Below are 25,158 nucleotides of genomic sequence, written 5' to 3'. Positions count from 1 at the left end.
TCCTAGCCTCTCTCGCAGGCTGGCATGGGTCAGTTTCAAATACTGTAACAGCAGCAGCCTCCTCCCAGGCTCAGTCTCCCACACTGGGTTCAAGTTCACACACACACCAGCCATGCAGGGCCAGTCAGTGGGTTCAGTGGACAAGGCTTACCCTGCGGACTGCTCGCAGGCTGGCTTTTGAACATGAGGCAAGAGCCATACAGATAGCAAAACCGTGTTTATTAACGGCATAGGGGAAAATGTAAAATCATGAAAAGGCTTTTCTTTAAGAGCTCCTACATTTGGTATTTAAAAGTGAAACAATTCACAAACCAGTTAAAATACATTTAACTATGCACATAACACATTTGAACAGAGCATTTTGAGTCCTAGAAATGAAAAAAAGAAACAATGAAAATAACTGCACACAACTGCAACTCACGATGTCTACAAAGACACAGCATCTCCAAAGGTTTTTGTGTTAACACATGCTGCAGTGAGACACCAAGGGTGAAGTCACTGGAAGTCTTGCTGGATGTTCTCCTTGTTCGCCTCACCATGCTGCTGTTTGATTTGTGAGATTTCATTTTCCAGCTGCACAATGGTTCGTTCAATCTCATAGTTTTTACTGACAAGAGACACCCATCTGGAAGGGAGAAGAAATTGAAAAGCCTTTAAGTTTTATGTAGCCATCCTCTGCTTTAAAATAAAGAGACAATTATTGCTCCACAAAGCACAAAGACGTGGAATAATGCAGTGTTTTTCTCAACACATGATAAACATCTGTCAGTAGCAATGGTGGTTTGAACAACCAAAGTGACAAAATGTAGGTTTTAACCCTGTCAAAATTTTGTTTTGCAGAGGTTTACCAGAATCAAACCCATTGACTGTCAGTATTTAAAGAGTTTAAAAAACAGTTTAGGCACTCTGAAGGAGCTGATGCGCCCTCCTTCCACATCTGTTGCTCACTGATTCACTCAACCGTAGTAATTATTACGCAGACCTGAATGACAAACCCCTTGTCCAAAGCAATGAGCAGTTTTCCCACGGTAACATCCCACAGCAGTATGGAAAGATCACAAATGCTCTGCATGGAAGAATTCCAGGCAGAAGCTTTACTTATGGAAGGTTTAACAGAGAACTGGAGATACTCACGTGGATTCCATTTCTCGGAGCTTGGCCCCAGCTGTGAGTTGCATGTTCTTTCGTTGCCAGTTCAGATCCTGAATGTTTTTCCTGGGGAGAAAAAAGATGGATTTCTTTTTATCTCCTTTATTTACAAGCTGTAATTTCTAATTTCAAAATACACCTGGTCTCTAGAAGTACTATCATAAAACATTTGTGTAGCCAGGGCTGTAACTGCAACAGATAGATAGACAAATCCCAGTACAGAACCCTGAGACAGACAGACAGACAGAAACAATAATACCACAGACACAAAACCTCCGCTGTACTACAAGCAAAACTTCCAACATTCAAGCCTACTGCTTGAGGACGGCAGGGTCAGATCTGTTAATTACTGTTGTTACTGGGTCTCTTTTCCTGTGACCATGGCAGCAGCACACACGCAAACCTTGCACAGCCTAGGGGAAGGGGCTCACTTTCCTTCCAACTTCATTCTGAAAAATGTAGAAAAAAATTACCTCAACTTCTGAAGCTCTTTCTGGGCTTGTTCTATCATATGAACCAGATGTCTAAGAGCAGAATGGAAGCAAAGTGTTAGGAACACATACAATTGCTGCATCTGACCCATTTAAGTAAGACACAAAAAGCCACCTCAGTGCAAACACCAGACAACTTGTTCTCAGTACAGTCTGTGCTGCTCACTCCTTGGGGCCCCCAACATATGAAAGATGTGGTCCTGCAGGAGTGAGTCCAGAACCTGTGACTGTGGCTACCCCATCCCTGGCAGTGCTCAAGGCCAGGCTGGACAGGGCTTGGAGCAACCTGCTCTAGTGAAAGATGTCCCTGCCTGTGGAAAGAGGCTGGAACTGGATGAGCTTTAAGTTCCCGACCAACCCAAACAAGTCTGGGATTTTGTGGTATGTTCTGAAGATCCCCACTGATGTACACAGGGAAACACCTCAACCACACAGAAGCTGAAGCCAGAACTTCAGCGAGGTCCCGCAAAGCCTTACTCGTTGTACACCTTCCAGGCATTACAGCCGTGCTGCGACATGAGCTCCAGGTTCTCGATGCGCACGGCCTGGTGCTCCAGCTGCGCCATGGAGTTGTTCACGCACTCCTGCCACGCCGTGATGTCGTTCTTCTGCCCGGAGGACGGCGCCGGCAGCTCGTACCTGCAACAGACCAACCGCCCGCCTCCCTCAGGACGGGGCGCGGGAGGCTCCGCTCTCGGGCCGGTGCTCCCCGGCCCTGGGGCCACCCCGTTTACCTTTTCATGCTAAGCAGCTCCAGGGGCTGTCGGGCCGCCAGGCGCTCGAACTCGTTCCGCATGATCTCGGTCTGCGGGAAGGCGCGGGTGAGGTGGCGGGGGGAGCCCAGCCCGGGGAACAGGCAGGAAAGTGGGGGAGCTCGGTCCACCTCACCTCGAAGGCGCTGAAGTCGTGCGCCGGCAGGTAGCTGAGGTAGTTCTTGGTGGGCCGGTACCGCCGCGTCTCCTCCTCCACTAGCGCCGCGGCCTAGCGCACACAAGGCGTCACGCACCTCGGCTCCCGGTCCAGCCCAGTCCCGCCTCCCCGGCCCGACCCACACTCACCGCCTCCCGGACGCCCGGCGCCTCATAGCCCTGGTCGAAGTAGGGCAGCGCATCCACCACAACATCCCCCGCCACCAGCCCCGGGCCCGCCATGGTGCGCCCAGGCCCGTACTGCGCCTGCGCGTTTCACCTCAGCTACGGCACCTCGCAGCACACGCGGCCCCTCCCCTTGCTGCCCGAGACCCCGCCCCTCCCAGGGCCACCTCCCGCTCTGGCCCCCGCTCCTCCCTGTCATAGCCCCGCCCCTCCCGGTCACAGCCCTTTCCCATCGCAGCGCGGCACGAGTAGGCTGAGGCTCGGTAACGCTGAATTGACGGTTTAATAAGGCAGGAGCCGCACCCGGCCCCAGCCCTCCTGCAGCCGCAGAGGAGTCCGGCTCCTGCCGCAGGGCAGGCGGCACCCGCGGCCCGCCGCTGGCCCGCAGCAGCAGCAGCAGCAGCAGCAGCGCTCGCTCATCTCTTCTGGAGAAACTTCATTTTACTGCCTGTGGAGAAAGAGACACAAAGGGCTCAGCATCGCTGAACGGGCAACTGAAAACAATACAGGGGCGCACACTGCAGCGAAGAGGCTCTGCTCTCTTTCCCATACAGTTATTTGGTCAATAACAAAAGTCTTGGGTATGAGGATGGTGAGGCGCTGGCACAGTTACCCAAATAAGTGGTAAACAGAGCCTTGAGCAGCATGGGCTAGGGTGAGTCATCCCTGCCCGTCGCAAGGGTTGGAACTGGATGATCTTAAGGTCCTTTCCAACCCAAACCAGTCTGGGATTCTATGGTTCATTTAAACAAATACAAATGAACAAAGAGCAAGGGTGCCCCTTTACCGAGACTGCGAAGGATTTTGTTCATTCCAGTCGGTTCAGTCCCTGGAATACTCTCCAAATACTCCAAAGCACGGACCTCAAACAGGCCTAAAACAGAAACAATAGAAACAGAGCTATTCCATCTTTTAGCATGTGACAGCTTGTCATCAACAAGGAGGTTACAAAAAGGAAATAATGGGTATGATGTAGGCTACAGGATGAGAGAGGAGAGATGTAAAAATCCTTTGCTTCAGCCCTTGATTAGAAGGAACAGAGCTACCACTGGCACCAAAACACCAATGGAATAACTCACCAGGACAAAAGGTGTCCTAAGAGTTAAAGTCACCTGACATGATACTCTGAAAGTGAATCAAAACCAGAATGCAGGATCCAGCCTCACCTTTGACCGGGTTCTTTCTCAGCTCTCGGTCCTGGATGAAGCCCGCAAACATCTGTGTTTCCATGAAGAAGTGCAGGAAGTGCCGCACGTTGCGCGAGACGTGAGACTTGCGGAACGGTTCCCGCTGGAACACGCGCTCCCCTCTCTCTGTGACGTTCATGTGCAGGGAATAGTGTCCAACAATCTCCACAAAGAACTGCACAAAAGCCTCAGAGACCAAGGAGTTCAGGGGCACATCACCTGCAAGGAGAACAACAGAGGGGACCTTCACTGCGCATTCGTCACTTTGGTCCTTCCTCTTCCGCAAGAGGAGTAGCAGTTACTTTTTAGGCTGCCTCAGACATGAAATCCCAGATGCGTGTTCAATGCCAAGGAAGGCACAGCTCAGGTTCCACGTCCCTCTGCTGCTGTTGCCCCAGCACTGGATCAGGACTGGAGGGAGGTCTTCCCAGGGTGCAGCAGAGGGGCAGGATCCCCTCCCTGAGCTGCTGCTCACGCTCTGGGGGTGCAGCCCAGCACACAGGGGGTTCTGGGCTCAAGCACACACTGATGGGTTACAAGAAAATACCTTTCTAAATTGTGTATTTCCTCTCACTCATTTTCCCATCAGAGCTGTGGAGATTTGCTAATGTGAAAACATTTGTCTGCACAAGTACCTTGTGTGTCGCTCTGCTGATGAGACAAGATTTCACTTCGTTCTTCCAAGACTTGGACAAGAGCAGCTTGGAGTTTATGGGGCAGGATCTCATCTTCATCTGATACCTAAAGAGAAAAAAGGCCATTTTGAGAACCTTCTCATGGTGAACTGATGAGAAATACTCATAACATGGCTAAAACAGCTTGAGGGAAGTTACTCTGTGATATGGTTTGTATTGGCGGAGAACACACATTTGTCTTGCACCCACAGAAATCAAAACCATTTGCTCAGCACCCTCCCACTAGATCCTCCAAATCCTGTTGGAGTCACACACACAACGTGTGCTATATCCATGACACAGACTCACGCTTACAGTATCAGTGATAAAACACAGAAAACCAACAGAAAATAACCCAAATCCTTTAATACCTTTCTCCAGTTGCAGGCTGCAATGCAAAAGAGAACAGTAAGGCAAGGAAAAGGAGATGCAAATATCCTCCTGAACTAGTAACACTCTCATACATTTACAGCAACTTGTGATGCAGAAGCACATGAGGTGAAGTTCAGCGGAGAACCGCAAGTGAACTGTAGTGATGATCTGTCTCCTCAACTATCACCCTGGGGAGAAAAATCAACCAACCAAAGGAAACCCACCCCAGATAGATGAGAGAGGAGAACATGTATGCAGCCAGACAGAAAGCAGCAAAGAGCCTTAGTGGTCCACTTCACATAATGAGCCCACTCATTATCCCTGTTCAAATCAGGCTCAGATAAGCAGCATCTTCGGCTTCACAGAGTTCTGCACCTCATGCAACTTCAGTCTTACAACAAGAATTTGTAAGCCTCTTCCCTTCTCTGTTGGTCAGAAAGGAATGCAAGATACTTCTTCAGCCACCGGAGCTTCCATATGAATACCAGCTTTTGCTGAGCTCTTGTTCTCATTTTCTTTCACTGGTGCCTTTCCCTGGCATATAACCCTGAGTGACTGCTCCTCTTATTTCACTCACCTCTTGCAAGAACTTGTCGGCACAAAGATCAACGATCAGCACCTGGGGAAGGATGCACAAAACACACAGACTCTTATAACCAGGTGTGCTGCTGTACAGAAAAAACCCTTTCTGAGTGCCAGAGGATGTCACACACCCAACACAAACTGCAGCCCATCCATAAGGACAGTGAATAATATTGATCCTTGATACCAGTGGGACACCTTGACATGTACCTGTCAAGTTCACCAACCTCAGCAAAGTTTGAGAGTTCATATTAAGGCAGAACCCACAGAGATTACCCCAGAGGTCAGCTCATACCACTGCCACTGGCCCTATACTGTGCTTCACCCAATTCTCACCTCTTCTATGGGAAGGTCCTGGAGCTGTGGTAACGAGCAGGACAGAATGCCAATTAGGAATGGGGTCGGAGAGCACACAATATCAATCATAGAAGTTGGCAGGACTGGTATGTAGGTGTGTTGCCAAGTGAAGGGATAAAGCGTTGCAACTGCAGCATGGCCACATTTAGACAGAATGCTAGAAAGGTAAGAGAAGCACAGAGTTGATTGTCAACTTCTCCTTCAGTACCTGGCTGCAGACACAGGTTAGAAATGCTCAGGGGAACATAACTCACGCACATTTACACATCAGCACAAGCCCCATGCATCCACTTTTAAAGGCAATTCTGAGGAGCTAGGAATAGCATCAACCCAGACTAAAGAGGTAAAGGGAACATTCCTTTATCTCCTGTATTGGGTAAATAGTATACTCCAAATTCCAGGCATGCACGTGTTGTGTGAAGTGCCTGCAAAAGCTTGTAAATGTCACTATTTACAAGTCAGACAAGCTTGCACACGAAAACAAGCCCCAGTGCAGAAGAAAACAGTGTCCCTCAGAAGCAGTCACTCAGACTCCGTTTTTACCTTAAGTTGTCAGCGACAAAGATCACCCTCCTTTCCAGCAGGAGAGAGGCGAAGACCCGAATTGTGTGAGACACACTGAGACACTTGAAGAGGCATTCGAAGTCAACGTGTTCCAGTCGGGAATCCAGCGGGCGGCAGAGCTCCAGCACCTACAGGCAAGCAGAGATGCAGAGCACTGGAGGAGAAAAGCCACCACAGAGCCAGCTCAGGGGAGTGGAAGCCTGGCTAGAACATGGAATGGGGGCTCTCTGCAAGTGCAACCCCGTGGCCTGGAGAGTCCAACTGCCCAGAGGACTCCCAGACAGATCTGCCTTAGAAAGCAGGGAATCACTTCTACAGTAGATGATTCAACAGGGTTTCTGTGGCAGCCTCTCTTCGGACTTAAAGACATTATCCCCACTTGCAGCACTGTGCAAGCACTGTTCTGGTGTCCCCAACATAAGGACATGAAGCTGTCGGAGCAAGTCCAGAGGAGGCCAAGAGGATGAGCAGGGGCTGGAGCAGCTCCCGTATGAAGACAGGCTGAGAACACTGGGTCTGTTCAGCCTGGAGAAGAGAAGCTGTGTGGAGACCTCAGAGCAGCTTCCAGTGTCTGAAGGGGGCTACAGGGATGCTGGAGAGGGGCTCTTCATCAGGGACTGTAGTGACAGGACAAGGGTTGATGGGTTCAGACTGAAACAGGGGAAGTTCAGGTTAGATATAAGGCAGAAGCTCTTCCTTGTGAGGGTGCTGAGGCGCTGGCACAGGGTGTCCAGACAAACGATGAATGCCCCACGCCTGGCAGTGCTCAAGACCAGGCTGGACAGGTCTTGGGTGGCATGGTCTAGTATGAGGCATCCCTGACCATGGTAGGGAGTTGGAACTGGATGATCTTGAGGTCCTTTCCAACCCAAACCATTCCATGATTCTATGATCTTCAGACTGATTTTTTGCAGGCAGCATCTCTCCACAGGTCAGTTCGCAAAGTGCCGCTGTGCCCCAGCACAGCAAAGCTGCTCCTAGTTTCCATTACCTCATTTCCTGCTCCTGGCAGGAAACTCCTCACAGTAATTGTGCGTCCAGGAGCAGGGAAAGGTGCCTCCATGACACTGCGCATGAACGGGTGCACCAGGGCCGGGGACATCTCTCGCCTCTTCTCCACTTCATCTAAAATCTGCAAGAGAATACATTAGACATTGGTCTAATGGCTTGCTGAGGCCAGAGGAGATATCAGCCCCTGTTAGAGTATCCCATGCCACAGCTACATGTGAAGGCTCCAAAACAGACTCACAGCCCTTTCCTCCCTCACTTGGGATCCCTGTGAAAGCTCCCCTCAAAAGTCTGAGCAATCAAATGGGAATAGATACCTGTGAGTACAACTTTACATTCTCAAATCCAGTCTCTTGCTACTGTAAGGAAATTTCTTGTACGTGGTAATTGAATTATCACAAGTATTTAGAGGACTAACAGCAACACCCCAACCTCCTCCCCAGTAATCTTCCTGAAACACTCTTCTAGAAACTCTGTGCTCCAATGATTAGAAATGAGCTTTTTCTCTTATCATAAGCTGGCCTCCTGCTGTTCTTCTGCAACAGCAGCTCTTCACCTGCAGTGGCCTTCCCCAGGCTCTACCTCTTTATCTACTCTCCTCATAGCAACAGGAAAAACAAGCTGAGATTCCCACCCCCCAACTGATTTTCCAATTTCCAGGCCATGGAAGAAGAGGATGAAGGGGCACCATCAGTTTTATCAGGCTGATGAGGAGCCACTTCCCGACAGTAATTTGGATGAAGGAATAGTTATCTATGTATCAGCTGACAAGTCTCAGCACTAGCATCATTTTATCTGCCCTGTCAAAGCAAAGGCAGTGAGGAAGCACCATGATCACTAAGCAGTTCTAGACTGGACAGAAGCACCCAGCTACTTTCTGGAGCTTGCAGGTTGTCAGAGACTCAAGTCCAATAAGAAGTAACAGGTTCCCCCCACTTCACCTTGGAGAAGAGGTTGAAGCAGCCCAGGCGGCTAACAATGCAGTACACCTCAGGAAGGCGCTTCCCTTTCCCTTCTGGCTGAAAGACAACAGGAACAGGTGAGAACAGGAACACAATAAGGCACCTAGCACTTACACTGCAGCTGATTCACACAATTCATGCTCCTGGAGTTTCCTTTACACTCTGACTTAAGATTCCTGAGGAATGTTGAGTTCCAGGAGCTGTCTTTCAAGCCCAGAGCCCATTTCACTCTACAGGGGCATCATCGTGATCCCTCCTTTAATCATTCAAAGGGCCGGTAACATCAGCAGCACAGGCACTACATAGCTCACATGGGAAATGACTGCTGAGTCACATCATGCACTTAACTGTGCATTTATCGATACATTCTTTACCCTCAACCCAACACACAGATGCTTACCAGGAGCTTCCTGCAGTACCCAAACCAGCGGCTGCCATCCTCCCCCGTCAACACGAAAGAAAATGTTTCACTGGGAAACCAAAGAACAGTGAGGGTTGAATTCACCAGCCAGGTCAGAGACTGACAAAGCTCACAGACTACAAGCCATTTTCTTTCTGGTCATGCTGAAGACCCCCTGCTGCGGTTAGCAAGCTACTTTGATCTCTATTCAGCGTAGAAACCTGCAGCCCATGGACTCCCATTGAACTCCTATAGCTCTCTGCCTTCCCAGCTGCTTCTCTGTTCCGCCAAGGAACAGCAGAAGCACTTGGCTTTGAACAGACATTACAAACTTCCTTCTTACAGGAAAGAAGGGGCTAAGGTAGAAACAGCACTTGCCCTACCACCAGTGTCAGGGATACAGCCTTTCCCATTTTAACTTGCTCTGCAGCTCCTCTGGTCCAGCACACTGGCACCTACCTAAGCTTTCAGCATTGCCTGTTTCAGGCATGAGTACTCAAAACCAAGTCTTTACCTTTTAAGGTCTGATGCAGGAAACCAGTCTTTGGGATCTGGAAAGCAGAATTTGGGAATGACCTTTAGCCTCTCTTCAGTATCCTTTGACTGTCTGAAGGGATGTTCAGTCTGGAGGAGTAACACATGCTTTTGAAGTCATTTAAGTGTGGTGCACAGCTTCAGCATCTAAAACAATGGGAGACAGTGTATTCCTAACACTTCCCAATGCTGAACCATCAGACGGCTAATGCCCAAGTACAGGAGAACACATTCTGCCTGTAACAGATTTCCAGTTCCCTCTTGGATCTTTCCTGCTGATTGGACCTTTGTAAAATTACCCACCTGGTAAGAAGTCTTGCTAAGAAGTGAGTAAGGATTTACCAAGTTTACTGGGGAATAAAGCTAGAACTGATCCCCCCCACATGACGGCTGTGTCAGCTTGCCTCAGTTCTATTCCTAGGAGATCTGAAACTTGTGATGTGCAGATCACTCAGCTGTGAAAACAGTGTATCTGAATCCTATGTCCCACTTACCATGAGAGGGTTCAAGTCAAACCCCTCAATGACTACAGGACAACTTTCCATGCTCAAAACTGCCCAGAAGGAGCAAAAGGAAGGGTTTTAAGTAAGAGAGATCATATTTAAGTAGGAAATGGCCCTGAAGGGAAAGTTTATTGCACAAAGCTGATTATAGACCCTGCACCCTCAGTCAGTGCATCCAGGTTATTCCAGTGTCCCAAGCTGTGACAGCATGAAGGAGCACTCTGGAAAACAGCACAGCATTTTCAGAGTAACAGCTGTACAAAAGCATTGATGTCCTTGGGCACACAGCCCAAAGAAGAGGGTGACCAGCTGATTACTTGGAAGCAAGGCTATTTTTACAAGGGAGACAAATCAGAACACCTCCGCAATTCCTGGGCAATGTTTCCTGCACAATCCCAGCATGACAGGCTGTCCCATGTAAAGTAACTCACCAGAACACTGTAATTTGTCTGTAAAAGAGCAAAGTGCTTCATATCCCACAACTGTATCCTAACCAGTGGCCTGCTTTACTAGTGAAGAGTTTAGGAAAGGATACACACCATGAGAGGAAACAAAGAGCTGCTGAGTGTGTTTTGTGGGCAGGTTTCCATGCAGCTCCTACCTTGCTGGGAAACTGCTGTATGATCTGTGGCGTGTAGGTCATCTCAGATGCCTTCTTGTGCAGTGACACCACCACAAATAGCTCAAACAGCCGCTGCTCCTGAAGCTCTATCAGATCCCTCTCCAAAGTCTGGTAGTGTGGGTTCCTCTTGGAGGTTGACCTCAGCAGGCACCTGTGTCGACCTGAAGAAAGGAAAAACCCAAAACCAGGCTGTGGCTACCACTGCCAAGCACCTATAGGTCACAGAAGAGGACCTTTAGAAGGGGGAAGGGAGATGGGTGCATTTGCCTATCACTGCTGCACTCTATAGGACTTAGGACTCCTGCACCAGCTCCTCAAGCACAGAACTCTTCCAGACAGGGGAGCACTGGCCTTGCAGCAGCTCTACAAATTCCTCTTAGAATCACGGAATGGTTTGGGTTGGAAAGGACCTTAAGATCATCCCGTTCCAACCCCTCTTGGCTGATAGCTAGCATTCTCCTGCTCTTTCCATACATCTCAGAGTGACAGGCCATGCTAAGGATGACGGAAGCCCAGCTTCACCAGTTCAATAACTGTCAGGCCTCAGGCAGGCAGGACTAAAGCAGCATGGGCATCAAAAGAGGCAGAGCCAGTTTCCTGGCCAAGGAACCTCCAGGCTGGGATGTCCTGACAGGCAGCACCAACTCACAAGCACAGGCACAGCACCCTGATGTAAGAAATTCCTGTGGCCCGGGCACCGTGACACATTATGGACAACTCTGAAATCAGGCAGTGACTCAGTCACTGTATTTCTGCAGAGACTCTTCACATTACTCTCAACATGAAACAGTGGAACTTCACTACTGACTCCAAGTTAAGGCCTCATCTGTGCTCCCCTCCAAGCAAATGAAACATCTGAAAGTATGGATTTTGAGTCTGTAGCTTAGGGCTATGATCAAACTCAGGACTGTGGAACCAGACAAATAGCGAAGGGATTTCTCCCCAGAGGAAAGGGCATTTCACAACAATATACATGTAAAATACAACCACGGGAAGGAAGTAGGGTAAAAGAACCTCAAGTGGTAGCAGCAAAGGTGATCCAGAGACAACGTCCTGCAAGACTCAGTTAGGTGTGACTCTACCAACCAAGAAATTAATCCAATTCAATTCTGACAACTGGCATTAAACCTCAGGAGAAAGGGCAGAAATAGAGGTTGATTTGCCACAGCAACAGCTCCCAGCCTTGGCCATGCTGACTCTTAGATATTCCCTTTCTCTATCTTGGCAAAAGTCAGGACAGAAGCAATGACTAGTCAGTGTGCTTATCCCAGCAGAGCCTTAGCCAAATGTGTAGTGCTATGTGAATGGGACCAGCCCTCATGATTCACTCACTTTTTGGCTGATTTTCCGTATCACTTTCATTCCCACTGGTTTCACCTGAAACACACACAGTTTTCATTTATTAGCCATGCAGAAGGAAGATGGGCAACACCCAAAGTTGGGCAAGAGAAAGAACTTTACACTCATCACACCAGCACCATTCAGGACTGCCCACCTATCCTGCTCAGAGCAGCAGCAAAGGACAGCCAGGACTGGGCAATGTGCAGAGCTGATGCCACGTCCCTGTTTCTAGTAAACCACCTGCAGGTCAGCTGAACATAGACAAAGAACAGAAACCAAGTGGCTATTTGATACGACAGTAAAAGTTAACAGAGCTGCTGAATAGAATATACTATAAATAAAGACCATACCATGGCTACAAAAATCAGAAGAACACAAGAACCTCACTTTAGAGGCACAAAAGCAATGAGTGGAGGAGTCAGAAGTGAAGCAACCTGGGGGTTTGTTCTGCTTTTTTGAAACAGCACTTTTAACCAGCAGCCCAGGCTCAGATCACAGCGAACCTACCACTTGTGCCAGTATTAAACTTGGGTTAAGCAAGTGCTCCCAATCTGAACAGTGCTGAAAGCTCAGCAATTACAGCTGCAAGACATGGGCCAGCACTGTTGGGTCAGCCCAGCAGGAGGTGTGGGAGGTGGTGGTGCCCAGCCTGCCAGCAGTACCCCAGCATGTGCAGGAGCTGTGCTGCTCAAGAGGTTTATGGTGCTGGAGACTCTCTACCTTTCACTGGAGGTGCTTCTCTCCCAGCAGCACTGAGCAACTTCACCCTCTTCTTTCCACGCTTAGAATCAAAGATCTCCTGGATTTTTAGTACCAGCTGAAATCCAAAGCAGAAGCAGAGGTTAACGTGGAGGTCCAGAAAAGGGCTCCCAAATGACTGCAGCCCAACAGCAATCATCTAGCACCACAACACTTGGAAAGGCTGCCCAAGTCCTACCAGGCTAAGAGACTGTTTGCTAGAGTACTTCTAGCACAGCTCAGTGGATACTGAATCCACACAGAATTTCTGCTATGAGAGAGATTCCTGTTAGCACAACTCAGAGCTGACACCAAACTGTACAAGCATTCTGGCATCAGATCTCCATTTCCTATTAGAAAGCCCAACTACAAAGGCACTTGTAAGAATATCTTCTGAGCCCTCCACTATAAAGGACTTTGAACTCTTCATGCTCTCAAGCATCCCAATTCTTTCCAAGCCCAGAAAGAGCAGAGCACTCTGGTTGTAGCTTAGGGTTGGTTGCTTGCTCACTGTTCAAGTGAAGTTGGACGTCAGACAGCTACAGAAAGTTCTCCAAAGCACAAACCGGGCCCAGAACAAGGCTGCTCTATAAGTCCTTGTCCCAGGAAGGAAGGATTATGCATCTTTGTTTTGGATCGTGAAGAAAGGCAGAGGGACAGAATATGGACACCACATATCTGGTCCAAAGTCCTAATGCTTTCTGTTACTCTTGTCACTGCCTCCCTGGGTTCCCCCTCAGTTGCCAGGTATAGATGCTGTAGGTGGCTCTGGTTCTGCCTGTCAAAGGAAGAGTTATGGGAAATGCAGTGAGCAGGTCAAGTCCATTCTTGTCTCAAGAATTCATTAAATGCTCCCACTGAATGTAGGAGGGTGGGGCCCAGCCATTTGTCACCACAAATGCTGCATAAAAAGGAAGATCCTCTGCAAGAGAACCTGTTTTTCAGCTCAATACTTTATCCCCAGCTGAGCAAACCAAGCTTAGGCTCTTCTCCTTTTCAGATCTATTCCTCCCCATTTTCTGCATTAGTCAGTCCCAGCATGAGGAGGCTGCAAGGAGAAGAGCCCACAGCAGAAAGCAACTCTCTGCTGCATAACCTGATTTCTCCCCTCTCCTGTACAGCCTTACCTAAAGGATTTCTGTGGGAGTTCTCTGGTTTTGTGCAGCTGAGTCACCAGGGAGAGACACTGGGCGTGTTTGTGTATTTCTTAAGAAAAAACAGCTTTTTTTCTCCTTACACTCCAACCTTTTCCTCAACCTCTCAAGCAATCTTGGCTCGATTCCTTGTGAGCAAAAAGAGTCAAGTGTGCTTCCTGCATGCAAATTGCTACCAGATTTCTGGAACAGGTTTGCTGTTGGAGAATGTTGTATGTTCCCCCTCCAAATGGAAGATTCTCTCCATCACAGCATTGCTATAATAGTACCATCTTCTTCCTGATTTTCCAGGGCTACAGTTCATTCAAAACCAGGCAGAAGTTGTTTGTTATCTGAAGCACTTCATGTTTGAACAGTGCGGTGCAGCCCTCCAGCTCTGCCTCAGTCTTGTGCAATTTGAGCAATTGCACCCAATTTCCACAAGAAATAAAGATCAGCAGAAGTTCAATTATTTTTCTGTGGCAAAAGTAAGTTGTTATCATTTCCACAACTGGAATTTGAGGCCTATGCACAAAGTGCACCGCAGTGGTACCTGCAGCTAAACTTCTAGAGCACATTCTGTGCTTTAGCACTGAGGCACATGAGCTGGTCACTGATGCTGCTAGCTAGAAAGATTCCACATATCAAATGAGAGTTACAGTGGAGTCCTCTATTGTGAAGGTAGATTAAAGGCCTTTCTCTAGCCTCAGAAGCACATGGCACACAGGTAGAAGGGAGCAGGAAGAGGCAGCAGAGGGGTAGGACGGCTTTGTGAAACTCGCTTCTCCCTAAAAGCCACTCTTCACCTTTAGACTATGAAATAGCTGCAAGGGTATGTTCCTGATGGCAAGTCAGGAGCTCCAAGTCAACACGCCAAGTAACCAAGGGCCCAACCAGCTCCCTGCAGCAGCCCCACACTGTCAGCCACTAAAAACCCAGTGCCTGGAGCAAGAAGATAAGGGCCAGTCTGAGAAGTCATCAGGAACAGGAGACATGTACATACAACCATACAGAGCTGGCCCTTTAGCTCCCAGAGAGCTTTCTCGCATTCCTGCACCACATTCAGCACAAACCCAGCATCACCACACTTCACGGAAGCGGTAGCAACAAGGTTTAAATGACAAAGCACAAGGAAGAGCTCGTGTTCACACACAGCACTGATCGCCAGGTGAGCACCCCGTACTCACTCCATTTGCAGACTGTTGGCCAACAAACCCGTCGCTACCCCAGCTAGAACTGACACTGGTTTCTGATCCCCAACTACCTGCCCTGCTACCTGGAGGAGAAATAGATTGAGCAGGGCCACTTGTCCACACACACAGCAGGGCCAATCAGCATTCACCTGCTATGACCACTTACAAAGCACTTAGAAGGTGCCACAAAAGCAGCAAGATCATGAAATGCCGTGCAAGAGGCAAGGTTTCACGCTTTAGTCTCACCCAGGGCAAGTTCCTTCTCCTGCTAGCAGCCTCTACTGCTCGGAACAGCTTCCACTCAGACAGCGTGACAGGCAGGGTTGTGTCCTTCACCATTTTCCCTTGGAAACTTGACTGGGAGGGCTTTGGTTCAAGAGTCTTGCGACTGAGGAAGGGAGGTTTTGGGGGAGGCTAGAAAACAGCATCAGAAGAGATGGTTAAGCATGGGATTAACCTTTGGCCCAAAGAGTCAGATTATAAATGATGAAATCCTGCTCTACAAAGCTCTCCATCCCACCCCACATCCTCAAGCATCTCATCAACCCTCTCTTGTTCCTATTCTTTTGCTCCTTAGCAGCTTAATCAACTGCCATTGCCATGGTTGCTCATTATCATTTACATCAATAACAAACAATAAAACCCAAGGTAAACCAATGATGTAGCAGCAGGGAATGTGGGGCCAGGGGAGAGCACACACAGGGCCCTGGTGAGGATGACTTCCTGTAAAGACATGACAACTTAATCTCCTCATCCTACCTTGGGAGCTCTACTTGTGCTCCGGGGGGGTGGCAGCTTCCAGACAGATGGGACCTTCCAGAGGGGTAAGGGCAGCGCTCCGATATCTTCATATGGGTTCTCTTTTGCAGGACCTAGAAAAGCATTGGGCTTTAGGGGATTTAGGAAAGGAGATCAAGTCCTGCACTCTTGCAAGGAATAAGTAGAGACAGGGTGCAGTTGCCTGCCAAGCTTTAACAGGGCCTGAGAGAGACTTGGTTGAGATGGGTTACGTTCCTACCACTCAAAGACCCTTCTAACCCACTACCATCAACCTGGCAAACTGTGCACGGATTCAGCAAAACAAAATACTTCTACCACTGCAGAGAAAGTAGCTCTATTGCAAAGCAGATGATTTTGACAGCGTCCACACTGATCTCTGTGCAGCACTCAAGCAAAGCATTTGAAGAGCTTATAACTCAGTTTAGCACAGGCCAATTCTAGAGCTCTTCCATGACACCTGAAATCAGACTGTTCACATGCAGTTACTAACATCAACAAGGAACCCCGGATGGGGAAGACTTTAAAAGTCACAGAGCTGGAAAGGGCCTCAATGCATTCTCATCTTCATTCCTCCCTCCCCAACAAATTTACTACCCTTAAATAAAGCGAGTGCATCCCCCAGAAGCACAGGCACATACAGATAATGTCCTCATAGATGTTGTCTTCTGACTGTGTGTAGACAAGCCTGGATCCTGTAGTGCCATTTGTCTCTTCTTGAAGCCTGTGGGACTTGGTGGTTGCCATCCGGTTGCGGAAGCCCTGGATGTCCTCAAACTCAAAAGATTTCCTAGAGGAAAACCAGTGTAACTTCTTCTAAAGGCAACTGCACGTACCAGTGAATTGCTGTCTCCAGCCCACACAGAGTATGGTCTCCCTGGGGCCACAAAGCACAGGGATGCTTCACTCTGGACTCTGATTTCTAAGTGCTGAGGTTTAAGCCCAGGCAGCAGCTCAGCCCCACACAGCCACTCACTTGCTCCCACCCAGTGGGATGGGGGAGAGAAGCAGAAGGGTAAAAGTGAGACCCTCACTTGGGTCAAGATAAAGACAGTTCAACAGGTAAAGCCAAAGCTGCACAAACAGGCAAAGCAAAATAAGGGATTCATTCACTACTTCCCCTTAGCAAGCAGGTTCAGCCATCTCCAGGAACCCTCCATCACACACAATGGTGACTTGGGAAGACAAAAGCTGTCATTCCAAAAGTCCCCCCCCTTTCTTCCTTCTTCTCCAAATATTCATTGCTTTTAACATACCGTGTGGGATATCCCTTGGCTCACTTGGGATCAGCTGTCCTGGCTGTGTCCCCTCCCAGCCTCTTGCCCAGCCTGCTCACTGGTGGGGTGGTGGGAGAAGCAGAAAATGCCTTGAGTCCGTGTGATGACTGCTCAGCAACAGTGACAACACTGTTGTGTTTTCAATGCTATTTTCACCACAAATCCAAAACATAGCACCTGACAGGCGATTATGAGGAAAATTAACTCTATCCCAGGCAAAGCCAGCACACCAAGTGAGTCCTACTCACACTGGGAATTTCTAACTTAAACATGAAGTTAGAGGCTCCATGGCCAAGCACACTCCAAGCGGGTACCACAAGTCCCATCCTGCCAGAGAGGCAAGAACCCAAACCACATTCTGCAGACTAAGCACTTGCAGCAGTTCTCAGAATTAGGGCACTGCTTTCTACTGGAGCTCACCCACTGCTCTGTGAAGGTGCTATCACGTTTGTGAGCTTCAGTTCTCATACACTTGGATGCCACTTCAAACTCATGGCACAGAGATCACAAAGGAGCTGGCAGGGATTTAGCCCATCATCATAAAATCTGGGTTGTTGCTGCATGCTTGGCCATGGTGAAAGGATGTTTCAGGAGTCCTAGTCACATCTCCACCTATCATGTGCATACTCCTCTAGCACAGCTGCCCTGGGCAGCTCCTCTGTAAGCAGAAATATCATCAAGCAAGCTCAGAGGTGTTTTACTCTGCAACAGGGACCTATGGATGGGGAAAAGGGAAGAATAGCCAAACCTGCTGCAACAGGAAAGCTGGAACATTGAGCAGGCACACTGCATAAAGAGAAAGCTATTCTGTAATCCATAAACTGCAGCTAAGGACAAGCTCAGGGCAAGAAGCAGGCAGCACCCTCCTTGAGACCAGCATGTTGTCACTCAACTCTGTTGAGTCACACACCTTAGGCTGTGGGACTGACATCTGCTTGGAGCTTTTACCCTTCTTTGCAAGATTATCAGGCAGTGGAACAGGTTGCCCAAAGAAGTGGTAAATGCTCCAACTCTGGCAGTGTTTAAGGCCAGGCTGGACAGAGCCTTGGTCTAGTGTGAGGTGTCCCTGCCCATGGCAGGGGGTTGGAACTGGATGATCTTAAGGTCCTTTCCAACCCAAACCATTCTATGATTCTGTGATTATCAGCAGCAAAAGCAGTGCACAAGCAACGCTGGAAAAGGGATGCTTTCATCCAGAAATATCCTCTCTCCATCAACAGCACTAGTACTAGCACTTGTACAAGGACACTGTGGTAAGCAAGATGTTGGAAACCATCTAGAAACTGATTTAAGGAGACATGAGAGATGAATCGCTGTACCTCTGGGTTCTTCCTCTGATCCTCCTGCTGGCTATTCTCTTCTCAGGGTTGTCGGAGGATGACACCGAGTCTCCTCCATGCTGCTTTTGTACAGGAGCTTCCCTGGTAGCACTGGCATCACCACAGCTTCCAGCACCCTTTTCTGCTAGATAGCGGAAAGTCCTGCGGGGCTTGGGTGGTGGGACAGCAGCAGGAGGTGGTGGGACAGCAGCAGGAGGTGGTGGGACCTCCTCTTGCCCCTCAGCCTCAGAGTAAATGTTTTTCAAGCTCCTCTCTGCCCTGCAGAGAGATTCTGCTCCTTTGACTGTAAGTTCTCTTTCTGTGGAGCAACAGCTCCCTTGCTTCCTCTGAAGGTCCAAGGGAGCTGGTAGGGCTTTGCCAGGCAGATGGGGATCTACTCTCCACAGAGCTTGCAAGGTGTAGAAGTTCCCTGGGGGCAGTCTTGCTTCTGGGTCAACGAGGCCAGCTTGCAACTCTCCTTTCTCCTTGGCTTGGGAAGCTATAGGGCTGTATGCACAGGGCTTGAGGTCACCACAGCCACCAGTCTGCAAGCAGCCCCGTGCACCTTCCCTGAAGTCTAAGCCCAAGCTCTTTGGATCTTTGAACCCAGTCCTTCTGCCCTCCTCTGCATGATCTGGCTTCACTCTGGGCAGAGCGTCGCAGCTAGGATCATATTTGACTCCAAAGTCTTTCAGCTGCTGTTTCTCATTGCTGGAGCACCCTCGTGTCCTCCCCTCCCACTGGGAGATCTTCTGCTTGATGTTACGGCAGTGGCTTCGGGAGAGGGTCTGCACAGCAGAGCGAGAGAAGCTGTTGTCCACTGACCCTGCTGGGTGCATGGCAAGTGCCAAGGTGCTCACAAACACCCCATCTCCAGCCTTGTCCACATCCACCTGTGCCCTGCACACATCAAGCTGGCATGAGGCTCCAAAGCACCCACTGGTGTCCAAGAGCCCCTGGGTGTCAGCTCCACAAGGACAGCCCGGCAGCACAACCTGCAGAGAAAGAGAAGAGCAGAGCCATCAGCTGAGCTCCAGCCATGCACATCACTGCTGCTCTGGCAGTTGCTGAAGAACATTCCTCCCCAGATCACATGTTCCAGACTGGTTTCCAGAGCACGCTGCCCACAAAGCCTGTTTGTGTAGCACACTTCAGGGAGGGCTAACAAAAGGAAAGAGAGATCCCACTGGCTTTAAAAAACCAAACACAACACCACAAGAGGAACAAAAGCCAGCCAGGGATCCCAAGGGTCCAAACTCAAGGAAAGCATTTAAGAGCAGAGGAACACAGCAGCACAGCCTGTCTGCAGCAGGGCCCTCAGCCAGCCCCTCTGCTGCTTGCTTGGACCGCTGCAGGCCAGGCAGGAGTGCTCAGCTCCTCCTGCTGCTCTGAGCACCTCGGGCAGCACACAGCAAACCACTGCAGCAGGATGTCTTTACAAGAGCTCCCAGCAGAGCAAGGTACCACATCAGGTCCAGAGAAAGGGAACCCCATTTACTTCTCCAGAGTCAGCAGCAACAGGACAGCTGCTGCTTCATGCAGGACTGGGCCAGCTGTGATGACTGGAGAAGAGGTTCCTCCTCCTGGGAGCATGCTCCTGCATCACAACACAAGTAAAAACCTGTCTGATGTTCTGCTTGTCAACACCTGACCTAAATTTGCCATCAAAGGGACTTGAGGGCAGTGCTGCCCAGCCTGTGGCCTGCAGCCAGGACAGGTTTTAAAAGCATACAAGAGGCCAAAATGCAGAAGAAACTGGTGAGTTCTCATGCTCAAGAGGAAAACAACCCTGTTTAGATTAACAGAGGAGAAGGCATGCTAAAGAAACACTTTAACATCTACCCAAGCAGAGCCTGCGCAAACAGGAGCTATGCTCTTTGAGACTATCACAAGGTGTAATCCAGAGGATAGAGCAAACAGTCCTCCAGGTAGTACAGGACAAAAGGTGGGTGAAACTGCCAGGGAGACCCTGGGTGGCTACACAGACCCAGCACCTGCAGGTTCAATATGACTTCAGTACAGACACGTGGTGTCCCCAGCCTCAGAGCCCTCTGGCTCTCTCTGCAGCTCTCTGGGATCCCCCACATTCTCAGAACTCCTGACCAGCACCAAGCCTGTCTCTGTTGAAGTGAGGTGAAGCCACCACTGCGCAGACGGCCTCAGTGCCAGCTCCAGCACGGCACAGCATCCCCTCCACACTCCTGCAGCGGCGAGGTGCAGGCGGGCCCCTGCTGATCCCACTAGAGGGGCAGGGACAGGGCAGAACAAGTTGAAGGATGACACAGAACACACAAAATCCAAACCCCAAATCCGTACCCCCTGTCCCAGACCCCTGGCCTGGGGTACTGCAGAGCTCCTGGGCCCCCCTGCGAGACCCTCTTCCTGCCCAGCCAGGCTGCTCCAGGCAGCGAGGGGCCCCTCCTATAAATAGGCATTGTTTCCAACACATCCTGAGCCAGAGCAGAGCCATCCTTCCTCAGTGCCTGCCCGCACAGCTCTGATTAGCAGACAGGAAAGCAACTTTCCCCTTTCCTACACCATTGCATTTACTCTCAGTGCTGCTCCTGAGGACCAGCATAAACCAGCAAAGAAGCAAGAGCTCTCTGATGGGGAAAAGCCAGGTTAGCAGAGGGGTGAAACAACCTCCTTTCAGCCAGTACAGCTTCAGAGCCACCTTTACTCCCTGCCATGTCTTCAAACACGGGACCACTGGATGAGGAACTCACACAGGGACAATTCACATAGGGACAGGACCCCAAAGGACCTTGCAGTGTGGAGCAATGGGCTTATTCACAGGATTAAGCAGTTCAAGGCCACCATATGCACTGATGGAGCACGTGAAGCTCCATGCTGACAGTAAGTCCACGTGGCTCCCTTGCTTCCCAACAGCGCTGGCAGCTTTCCTCTCTGAATACACCCTGGGGTTCAGACCAACAGCCTGGCAAAACATCTGCATGCAGCATCCATGAGGCCATCCAGCAGAGCAGGCTGAGCAGCCCTGCTCCTCTTTCTAGTTGGGTCCCTCCCCAGAGCATGCAGGGCTGCCTGTGCTCTGGCAGCTCAGGGCTGCTGGCTGCCAGCCTGCCCCAGGTCCTCCCTCCAACCACTCACATGGGTAACAGTGCAATAACAAGTGCATTTGCTGTAGTTTCCTCAGCCAGTCTGACACATTCTGATATAGAGCCATGGTCCAGGTCAGCCTGGTGCTCCTGACCTCTCCAGTGCCTCCACGATGAGGCACAACCAGCAAGTCCCAGTCAGCATACAGGTACTGGTGAGACTCTGCAGGGCTGCCTCTGGTTCTGCTCACTGATGAATATCCAGAGTTCAAGCAGTTCAGCCAGTGCTCAAGCAATCACCCGACTACCATCCAGAACTACACAGACCCACATGCAGACACAGGATCCACACTGAGCTCATTTCGGCTCCTTTGTAAACCTACCAAGTAATATTACTTCTCCAGCCAGTGAAGCTCCGCACACTCCCGGGAGAAGCAGTACTACTTAGATGGTGAAGCCATAAGGTTCACTCACCTAATGTCACTGATCTTTGAACCACCAGATACAACCAGAAACACCCAGCTCCTGGCTCATCTTGAACACAGAGCATAGAGCACGGGCTTAAAGCACCCACCGCTCTCCTGCTCAGCACTGCTCCACCAGCCACAGCCCTGGACTGTGTCTTCCAAAATAACCTTCCGAGGAGGCTCAGAGCATAGCCCTTCACCTGCCCAGGCCTGCAAGCTGCTATCAAGAACTAGGCATTTAATCTAAGCTCATTACACGAGCCAGGGCAAGAGTAGAGACTGATCTTTGGTGAGGAAAGAGCAGACCGAGATGGTCTGATCCGAGCTAATAACCCTCAGATAAGCCAAAACCCAGCTTAGGGACACAGAACTGGTAGAGACCACCCAGGTGAGAAAGCCAGCACTTGCACCTCAGGGACCACACACCCCATTCCTTTCACAAACAAACCAGATGTAACATGACTGCTTCTCTCCTGACCTCTACTTCCAAACTCTTTCAGTGGCTTCAGGATGCTTCACAGCCTTTCCACAGAAGCCAAATGCATCATCTCTACTGCGTGAGCAGTTAGAGCAGTCGGTGTAGTTGAGAATGCTGAATTATCTCACTGAAAGTGGGGTTTGGGGTGAAGAGAAATACAGTAATTTTCAGACAAAGCATCACACATTTCTCTCGAAAGAGAGCCTCTTGGATCCATGCTGTTTGAACATAGCTCCCACCTCTTCAACCCGAGCAGAATGAGGCACACTCACACCACATGATAGATAGCCCTGACTCTTTTTTCCAGTTCTGAGAGCCAGAGAGCACACAAAGCATTTTCCATGCAACGTCTCTAGACAATTCCATTTCCTGAAACCACACACTCCAGGAGAGAACGCTGCCACTGCTCTCCAAGAATGAAATACTCCGGTGCTGAGGTCAAGCCCACTCCTCGCAGGTGCTGCTGGCACCCCACAACCCCCCTTACCACCCTCATGCCAGTAGCTGATCAGCTAAACAAAGGCGTTAACACACCACCTTACCTTATCCTGCTGCACCACGGGCATGAGAACACGCAAATCACTGCCTTGGCAAGCCCACGCAATCCTGAAGCAATCCCTCACTCCCTTTGTGAGAGCCGTGCCGCTCCAAACCACCCAGGAGACCTCCTCCTCACCAAGCCTCCTGTGCTGGGAGCCAAATAAAAGATCGTTTCTGGTCTCCTGGTGCCTAGGGAAGCTGCCAGCTCAGCGCTGGAGGGATGAGGGGGCAGCCAGTACAGCAGCAAAGACCCCTTCTAGATTATTCAGCTACTCCCATTCTGTTCAGCTCCGGGGGGAACCTGAAGCTTTTCTGAACCAAACTCTTGCCATGCTGATGCCTGAAGGACATGGGCAGTACCAAACATGCAGATTTTATATCAAAATAAGTAACACTTCAGGAATGCAGCGTGTTTAGTCATTTCCATCTCGATACAGAGCAGCTCTAGCTATTAACTCATTCAAAGCTTCTGCCTGTCATGCTGAGAAACAGAGCTCCACCTCATCAGACACAGCCCCCGGACGTAGTAAATGTGATGTCAATCTTAATTATATGGCACAAGGAGGTTAAGTCTGACCTCTGCATAGGTCCCAAGACCTTTGTACTGAGAAACAGATGCATCTTTCAACTTCCAGTCTATTTTTCAAGTGATGACATCCAGCTTCTCGAAAGCTTTTACCCATGCTAAAAGCCAAACTGCTTTAAGCTTGTAAGCCCTGAAGGCTGCTATAGCAGAGGACAACCGGACAGAACCCACAACGTACTATTTTTAAAGTAATGGATTTTAACCTGACTCACAGGATCTGAACTCTCGGGTTAGCAGGACTGACTCACACTGCACCACGGGCTGGCTCCATGCCCCAGGAATGCCACAGCTTCGCACAAGAACTGAGACCCAAGGTAGCGACAAAGGAAAAGTTAAACTCAAACAGGAGTCATCCTGGAGCAGTTTCCTGGTGCAGCTGTAGGAGGTGAGATTCCAGGCTTCCCTCAGGGCTGGCATCACCATAAAGCCACCACCATCTTTACGTTACAAGGGCCACCACAGGCATCCTGCTCAGCGCCTTTCCCTCACCACTGGACCAAACCCCTGCAGCCCCGCTCCGCCTGACAGAGGGTACACCGGCTTGCTCAGCACGTTCTCATTTCTCTGCACCACTCTCCCTTCCCAAGCAGCAAGATCACCACTCACTCCCCACCCCTCCTTTCTGGAACTGACAGGGACAGCAGAAACCACAACCACCATTGCCCAAATACACATCTCCAGGAGCTGGTTTTCCTGCAACTCTTCACACTCCCACCATCAGAGCTGATGCAAGTCCCAGCTGTCAGGAGAAAGAGCACCCACCACTCCTAGGGCTTTATCAGAGCCATGGTAGCCAGACGACAAGCTGCGTTCAGCCATGGTAACTGGAACAGAGGGATCTACGCAGTGACCAGGAAAGCAAAGGGAGGCAGGTCCGGCAGAGCAGCCTACACACCATGCCCTCAGGCAGCCTTGCCAGAAAGGACCTCTGCAACACCTCATGCCTGCACACCTCAGTGCAGCAAGGCACAGGTACCGACTGCTACCTAAACCATCACAACCTCCTAGTAAATCATTTGCCTTAACGAAACTCCGGAGGATCGCAGCGCGGCTGAGGTGGGCAGGGACCTCTGGAGCTCAGCTCGTCCAACCGCTGCCCCAGCGGGGCCACCCACAGCAGAAGCGTTTCCTGATGTGCAGAGGGATCTTCCCGTGTCCCAGGTTGTGCCCATCACTGGAAAGCGCCTGGCTGGGTGCCCTGGGCGCGCACCGATGTCATTCCCGCACCCCGCCGTGTCCGCTCCGTTTGGAACAGGACGAGGGGCCGCGGTAGAACACGGGGCTGGTGACTCAGCTGAGCGGGCACCCACATCCTCCGCTCAGCTCCCTGCCCTGCTCCTCGGGACCCACGGGGCGGAGCTGCGGGACCCGGCACCGGCGCTCCCGAGCCTGGGATGGCGAGCCCCGGCCGCAGCACCGCTCTCCTCCTCGCTCAGGGGCGGCAAAAGCCGGCGCGGTGCTTTCTTACCCGGTCCCGGCAGCGATCGGGCCGCTGCCAGCAGCAGCACGCGGAGCCCGCCCGGCCGCCCCGAGCCTGGACCCACGGGCGGCCCTAAAACCCTCCCCAGGCAGAGCCGCCCGCCCCGAGCCCCCCGGGCGCCGCCGCCCCTCCTCACCCGCTGCCGCCGCCCGGCCCCGGCCCCGGACCCGCTCCGCCTGGGCGCTCCCGGCGCGCACCGAGTCGCCCGCCTATTGGCTCTCGCCGCCGTCCCTCAGCGCCAACCCCGCCCACCCCCGCCGCCGCCGCCGCA

The 25,158-nt window shown here is 50.6% G+C and overlaps 2 protein-coding genes across 4 annotated transcripts; both read right to left on the bottom strand.

The window, feature by feature from the left end:
• Positions 1-198: 198 nt before the first annotated feature.
• Positions 199-2,823, bottom strand: BCAS2 (BCAS2 pre-mRNA processing factor). Its single transcript, XM_061362780.1, has 7 exons — positions 2,699-2,823; positions 2,529-2,621; positions 2,375-2,445; positions 2,118-2,279; positions 1,623-1,673; positions 1,135-1,215; positions 199-625 (listed from the first exon to the last, which is right to left on the bottom strand). The coding sequence occupies exons 1-7, from the start codon at positions 2,789-2,791 to the stop codon at positions 496-498; spliced, it is 681 nt and encodes a 226-aa protein (XP_061218764.1). The 5' UTR covers positions 2,792-2,823; the 3' UTR covers positions 199-495.
• Positions 2,824-3,008: 185 nt separating this feature from the next.
• DENND2C (DENN domain containing 2C) lies at positions 3,009-25,103 on the bottom strand. 3 transcript variants are annotated; one of them, XM_061362779.1, is made up of 19 exons: positions 25,024-25,103; positions 18,278-19,272; positions 16,323-16,471; positions 15,664-15,776; positions 15,151-15,318; positions 12,561-12,657; positions 11,832-11,876; positions 10,479-10,660; positions 9,355-9,464; positions 8,841-8,910; positions 8,420-8,497; positions 7,462-7,602; positions 6,450-6,598; positions 5,886-6,063; positions 5,545-5,586; positions 4,557-4,662; positions 3,901-4,140; positions 3,522-3,608; positions 3,009-3,182 (listed from the first exon to the last, which is right to left on the bottom strand). In XM_061362779.1, exons 2-19 carry the CDS (start codon positions 19,114-19,116, stop codon positions 3,151-3,153), a joined length of 2,826 nt encoding a protein of 941 aa, XP_061218763.1. In that variant the 5' UTR covers positions 19,117-19,272; positions 25,024-25,103; the 3' UTR covers positions 3,009-3,150. The 3 variants fall into 3 exon arrangements, with proteins under 3 accessions (XP_061218763.1, XP_061218761.1, XP_061218762.1); XM_061362777.1 differs by lacking the exon at positions 25,024-25,103 and adding an exon at positions 22,824-23,849; XM_061362778.1 differs by lacking the exons at positions 3,009-3,182; positions 3,522-3,608; positions 25,024-25,103 and adding exons at positions 4,967-4,983; positions 22,824-24,724 and having other exon boundaries at positions 3,980-4,140.
• Between the last annotated feature and the right edge of the window lie 55 nt (positions 25,104-25,158).

Source organism: Neopsephotus bourkii, unplaced genomic scaffold (genome assembly GCF_033783945.1).
Source record: "Neopsephotus bourkii isolate Nb327-2 ecotype Australia unplaced genomic scaffold, CSIRO-AGI_Nbou_v1 NB_1139, whole genome shotgun sequence".
Classification (NCBI taxonomy): domain Eukaryota; kingdom Metazoa; phylum Chordata; class Aves; order Psittaciformes; family Psittacidae; genus Neopsephotus; species Neopsephotus bourkii.
This window is presented reverse-complemented; position numbering and strand designations above follow the sequence as displayed.